We start from the raw sequence: 6,718 nt of genomic DNA on the forward strand, positions 1-6,718 counted from the left end.
TATTATTATGTTATTATTATTAACATTATTGTTTTTTCTCTTGCTCATATAACTCGTTCATCATCTGGATGATCTCGTCACGTTTCATGAAGTAGAAGCTCGGCATCTTGCCTCTCTGTACAACACACAATAAAAACATTGCTGTAATTTAAGTAACTCTTTGATAATTTTCATCAAAAGATAAATGAGCGATGTGTAGCAAATTAATTGAGAATGAAATGAACGAAGACGGAAGAAACTTACTAAAACAATGGAGGACATTTATAATCAATGTCATGAAATTATGATCTAATTTTATTTTGTGGATATACGTATATAATATACAAAAATTTAATCGCCGAGTCTCTTTCATCCAGTCGAGAAAATGTTTGAGCATCCAGATATGCGTCAAAACATTGAGATTTTTTGAAGTTCCTGTCAGAATTATCATGCGAATTATAGTTTGTAAGCAACGATCTTGAATGAATTTTATGGTAAAAAGCAGTTTTGCGGACTTTATTTCCTTGGGAATTATTTTTTCACTTTTAACAGAACCGTTGCAAGGAATATTCCAAAACTTTTCAGTTTAAGTTTATATAAGCACTCAAAGTGGCATTTGTGCTTATAATGGATCATATATCTTTGGTGCTTCAATTATTTTACTTCTATAGAAAAATTAATTACAGGGCTTCAGAAAAGTCCGCTTTATTTTGCAGTTCGTCATAATAGTTCGTATACACGAAAGGCCTGTTACACTCAAATGCCTGTTTCTTTTTATTGGATTAAAAAACTTTAAAGGCAAAGATTTTGGAAAATCGAAAAATATGCTTTAGTTATTAGAGAGTAGAATTTTTAAAATTACCCGATACAGGGACACAGAAGTCAGTGTAGTGTAATTAGCATGCATAAAAAGTAACACTAGCTGTCGTCAGCAGGGAAGATAGTTAATTTCAAATATAAATCAATTGAGTTGTTTTCATTCTGCACGTTTGCTTCGATTCATCAGGTTTTGATAAGAGATTAGATGGCATCTGGACTGAACACTCACCAGGTCCTTGATGGTGCGCTTTGCTCCAGCTTGTATGAGGATTTTGGCAACCTCTTCGACCCCCTCGACTGCCATGGCATAGTGGAGAGGCGTGCGGCCGAGCTGCATATCCATCAAAATTGGTGATAAGTTACACCTTTTACGTTAAGAAAATAAATTTAAACTAAAATGTATAAAAAGAAAACAAATAAAGTAAATAAAATGTAAGAAAATAAGAAATAAAATTTAAGAAAATAAATTTAAACTAAAATATATAAGCATCAAGTTTCATCTGAATTGATGAATAAAATAAAATTAAGCTGAAAATTCTTAGCGCGAATTTGAAATGGAATTAAGAGCCATAATACGTTACCTTAAAGTTCAAGCTAGTCAATTCGTCACGATTAGTAAGCGCGATTCTTACGTTGTCGCCGACGGAGAGGGTGACGGGGGCCTTGTTAGCAAGGAAGTTCATGATGTCCTTCCTCTCTAGGAGCGTGGCAAGGTGTATGGGAAGCCGTCCCTTCGTGTCACGTCCTATGATCACGTCAGGGGCGTCTGCGATGTATTGCACGTGCGGCAGCGACCCCACGGTGATCGCGCGGTTCATCCACTCTCTCCGTTCCTGTCACGCGCGGAAATACTACAGACGGGGCCAAAAAATCTTGCCGCAAGTGATATATATTCTTATTTTTCAATCATGAGGTCTGAAATAAAATCAGGAAACCTCAAATACTTATTTTTTAGCTTGAAAACAAAAGAAGAGGGAAACCTTGAATACGTGAGAGAAGTTTCAGAAGTTGAAGGCTGGATGCAGTTGTAACGTAGGCATACCTCGTAAACGGATGCTTCTTGCAACATGACAGCTGCTTTCTTGCGCTGGTTTTTGTCAGCCACCGCAAAGATGTCGTCGCCGTCTGCATCTTCGGCATCGAAGAGATCTGTGTAGCCTTGCAGCACCAGGTATCGCAGCTCATCAACTTTGTCTATAGAAAATAATAACAAAATATGTGTTCTTTGAATTAAGGTCAAGCTGATGCACTTGAGAAATAATGGTTACAATGTTTTGATCAGTAATGATTAATTTACAAAAAAGGGATGACCTCCCATATTAAGAAGCTCTTTCACCATTCAAACTTTGTATTTTGAGGAATAGGCACAAGAAAAGAAAGGAATAACTGTAAAATTTTGCATGGAACTCCAGATTGACTAGCTCATTTATCATTCAAACTTCGTATGTGGCTGAACAGGAAAAGTATATCTATATTTCTTCTAAATGAATAAATCATCCAGATTGAAAAAAACCTTTATTATTCACACCTTCTGCAGCGAGACTGCAGACGTAGAAGTCTATTTCCTTGACGTTGTCGTGGTGTTGAAGCGAGCGGGCGATGTCCCTAGGCGTCCTGTAGGAGGCGTCGCGCTCGGCAAGCATCTTGGGGCCCGCGGCGCGCACGAGTTGCTCGAAGACGCCAGGATCGTGCGGCTTCTCAGCTGCCAAGTGTAGGGCGTTTCTGCCCATCCGGTCCTACGGAAGAAAAAATATAACTCAGTACTCATTGCAGTGAGTGACAGAGAGCGCATTTTCTCGTGGACGAAAACGCGAAGTCAAAGGCAGACGGACGGACGGACATGACGAGCACAATAGGGCATTTTTTCCTAAATGAGAAAAGACGCTAAAAAGATGAACTTAGCTTTATACTGGAACGGTGCAACATTTCAGGACAATATTACATGAAGAGAAACTCAAAATGTTAGTAACATTTAGTGTTACGACTCGAGTTCCGTCAGTAAAAGGATCTATAATAGTCGCAGAGGGAATCTGAAGTAACATTCTTCTACTTCAAAACGTGTTGAACAAATTAAAAGCAGACTATTTAAAACTTCTGTGTATCCATCATGGGAATATACATCATCATCTGTGTATACTTTGCATGGGAAAAAACGTAATTGAATATTGAAAATTCATTAGGAAGCAGAGTCATTTGCAAATTATCAACCTGATATTATTTTAATTGCAGCAACTAAAATTATTAATTATAAAAATTCCTACATTTTTAAGTTACCGGAAAGTGCGACTCGGTGGCACAATCAGGGTACAAATATGCTTCAAAGGAGGACAAGTTCTGCCTACATTCTTTCAGCTCCCCAATTATCTTGAACCCATCGGCGAAAAATATTTGATCACGAGTGTGAGCGTTAACATTTATGTAAGATTTACCAAATCCAAACTGTCGTAGGTCGGGGGCAGAGCTGCTGCCTAATGCAAAAAACCATGTGGAGCGCGAGTCCCGTTTTCAAGTCAGATTTTCTGCAATTACTATCACTTGCAATACTAAAAGTATGATGTGGAATAAACGTAAAAATGCCACGAACAAGAAAAAAACTTGTTGTCAGCTCACTGTGGAAAATATGGGGTGACCCTCCAGTAGATTTCTTTTGCAAAAATTATAGGGTTCACACTTACATATTTCTCATTCGAAAATAATATTGTACACTCCCGGACATACATTTTCCGAAAATAATACTGTACCAACTAGATCAAGTTTTTCGAAAATTAAATTTTACACACCCGGACAAGTATTGTGCAACAATTATACTATACATATCCGGTCAGATGTTCTCTACGAAAATACCGGTATACACACCCGAACATGTCTCTTGCGAAGACTAGCGCTGCTGTTGCTGTCGTTGAAGGCGGTCTGCTTGGCTATGGAGGACCTCGTAGAGCTTCCTGAGCCTGAATTAGGTCGCGATGCTGCCAGTTTCTGCAACGAAAAACAAGTTCAAAAAAAGAATAAAATGTTCTAATGATAAGAAATACGATTTCAATATTCATTTCAGAAATGATAAAACAAATCAGTATTCGTATTTTTAGGAGGACATATGCTATGAAAATGAAAAAAAGTTAAAAATCGACAACTTACATACGTAATGATCAATGAAAATTCCCGTTAATTACAAATATTATATTTTCAAATTCATTAACTTAAAAGCGGTTATTGGCATAAAATACTGGTAATGAATGTACAGAAAATCAATTTAAACGAGGAATCGGATGTGAATTGCTCTTTTTTGTATTACATGAGAGGCGTGAAATAACTTCCGACAATGACTAAACTTTGCATATAAAACGTGTCAAATCTCGCTTTTAATGTCCTTGTATTCCCTGAGAGTAATTTCGCGCTAGCCTCATTAATTAACTTCATTTCGCGATACGCAAGCAAATTGTCCGTCACTATTTTAATTAATATATTTACGGTCGGACGGCGTTCACCTCCGCTAGGCTTTTGGTCAACGTGTCGCCGAGTGCTACCGATAATAAAATTATCCTCAATAATAATGGTAATAATATGATAATAAAATTAAAAAGCGCGTTAGGCGGTTAATTCTGCGGGTTAGGACGGTATTTTGTTGTACATGAGATTTTTTTCTCATGAATAGAAAAAAAATCTTCCATTTATCAATGTGAATATAGGTGGAATACATACATTTCAAGCAATATCACTGATAAAAGCAAAAATTCTTAGCAGGCAACATGAAGGTGATCTATCCTAAACCACTATATTATTCCCACTGAAATTTTAATATTTTTAACGTGTTCTACAACATGGGGGTGAAATTACTGACCACTTGAGAGATATTCGCCGTCACTGGTCCCAACGTTGGAGTATTTGGCGTCGTCGGCGATGAATTCCGTGTCTCCGTTCTCTCGCGATAACTCGTCTTCTTCTCCTGCGTTTACATCTTCTGTATGTACATCTTCTTCTCCTGCGTGTACATCTTCTTCTCCTGCGTTTACATCTTCTTTTCCTGCGTTTACATCTTCTTCTGCGTACTCGTCTTCACCTTCTTCATCTCGCTGCTGGTCTCCATCTTCACCATCTTGATTCTGTGTTTCTCCCTCTTCGTTTTCTGTATTTGATGTTGGTATATGTTGTAAGTTATTTATAACATCTGAGTTTTCGGTTGTAAACGGTCAATTTAGTTCTAAGATGAGCATCTAATTCAGAGGTGAACAATGGGATACCAAGAAAATTAAATAAAAAGATTTAAGCATCGCTTAACTGCGAGTGTTACACTTAATCTTCATCAGATCATCGTGGCATTAACCAAATTAAAATGGTATTGACCAAATTAAAATTGGTATTAACCAAATTAAAATGGTATTAACCAAATTAAAATTAGATAACTGAAAATGATTCCAGAGGATTGATTCTATTTACCATGGAACTTGATCAAGAAGCGTAAAAGATTAATCAAATAAAATAAGGATATTAAATCTAGACTAAACATGCAGCAAATTAAAAAATTGGAGCAGTTGACAGTAGCTCCCATAAATCACAGGTTAACCGATTAATGAGCAAAGGTTATTGAGAAGAAAATTAGTGTGCATGCGTGAGTTTTCTGATTACCAGTAAAAGTTACATCCATTGCCACTCAATACATAGTCAATTATATTTAATATTTGTATTCAACTCCTTTTTAACAATGAATTACATTGCATTAACAACCTAAATATCGTCTGAGATTCAGCAAATACTCGTAGTTCTAGACAACATAGGATGTTCCTTCGTTTGTCGCATGGCTTCTGAGGCTTGTCAATCTGATTTCTTAGTTTATACTCGATTATTTGAAAGACACGAGACTTAAAATTCACATTCTGTACGAAATATGATTTTTTTCATTAAGTCTTACTGAATTTTACAACAGTTTTAAAACGATTGAAGGAACATTCCAAGAAGCATCTCAGTTGAGCAATTTTAGAAAGAAAGTGTATGTTAGATTTCTTGTTAAACAATTTAGGCACTATTGATTATAACCAATATTAATTGTACATTAATTATCAATGACAGAGCATGCAGAAGTTCAATCAGAACAAAGAAGTAGAAATTAATTTGCTCGAACAAAATAGGACTGAAAAAGTATGGTGATTTGGCTATTTCTACAGCATGCAAAGCTGCTAAGAATTCACATGCTTTTAAATTTGAGCCAACCTAATCCGTCATTGCATAAAAAAAAACCCAACTCAAGATGACATCAGACAATAATAAAATTTTGGCTTCTAATGAGAATTCTACTGAAATTTTACCGTAACGTCAGTGGTATAAGTTTGTTCAGTTATCGTTATTCAACGGGACAGGCTCATTGTAATTTGACAATTCTAACTTTTTCTATAATTTCATTCAAAAGGATCTGGAACAAAATAAGTCATGGAAGATATACGATAAAATTTTTGTATCGAATAAGTCAGTTTAGACATTGAGTGTTTTTAAGGATTCAGTGATCGTATTGCGACGTACAGGCTGGGCTGCGGTGATCTTCATAATAAAACATAACAAGAGACAACTGATAGTGGCAGTCTGACACTACTTAGACAAGTATTTATTAAATCGTTTGTCATGGAAGTGGCTTAAAAATTTATGGATCATTAATTGGTATCAGTCACAAGGCTCGTTAAGGATAATTGATCGACACAGGCTGCATCGTAATCATAACTTATTTGAACTCGGCAATTAACTATTCGAGTCTATCTAAATTATATGATCCTTCATGCAATTGAGTATCTAAGACTTTTATACAAGGAAAATTTGACTAAGCAATGAAACTAAACGCTTCGGGCAAGAGTTTTTGCTTGTTTCTAATCCTCGACTAAGGCAGGCACTAATAATAATTCTTGGAGCTCACAGACAGATAAGTTCCATTATGGGT

The 6,718-nt window shown here is 36.2% G+C and overlaps 1 protein-coding gene across 1 annotated transcript; it reads right to left on the bottom strand.

Annotated features, from left to right (window-relative positions):
* Nucleotides 1–5,440, bottom strand: LOC108664912 (serine/threonine-protein phosphatase 6 regulatory ankyrin repeat subunit B). The gene is made up of 8 exons (XM_018151609.2): nt 5,422–5,440; nt 4,671–4,921; nt 3,655–3,774; nt 2,327–2,534; nt 1,841–1,992; nt 1,431–1,631; nt 1,028–1,129; nt 1–115 (listed from the first exon to the last, which is right to left on the bottom strand). The coding sequence occupies exons 1-8, from the start codon at nt 5,438–5,440 to the stop codon at nt 26–28; spliced, it is 1,143 nt and encodes a 380-aa protein (XP_018007098.2). The 3' UTR covers nt 1–25.
* Nucleotides 5,441–6,718: the final 1,278 nt, after the last annotated feature.

Source organism: Hyalella azteca, unplaced genomic scaffold (genome assembly GCF_000764305.2).
Source record: "Hyalella azteca isolate HAZT.00-mixed unplaced genomic scaffold, Hazt_2.0.2 contig5287, whole genome shotgun sequence".
NCBI lineage: Eukaryota > Metazoa > Arthropoda > Malacostraca > Amphipoda > Hyalellidae > Hyalella > Hyalella azteca.

Bases quoted from the DNA above. Each gene is read 5' to 3' on its own strand.
- LOC108664912 (XM_018151609.2), bottom strand. The intron at 1,993-2,326 runs GTGTGAATAATA...TATTTTCTATAG, and splicing joins CTGCAGTCTCGCTGCAGAAG to ACAAAGTTGATGAGCTGCGA. The intron at 116-1,027 runs GTGAGTGTTCAG...TGTGTTGTACAG, and splicing joins AGCGCACCATCAAGGACCTG to AGAGGCAAGATGCCGAGCTT.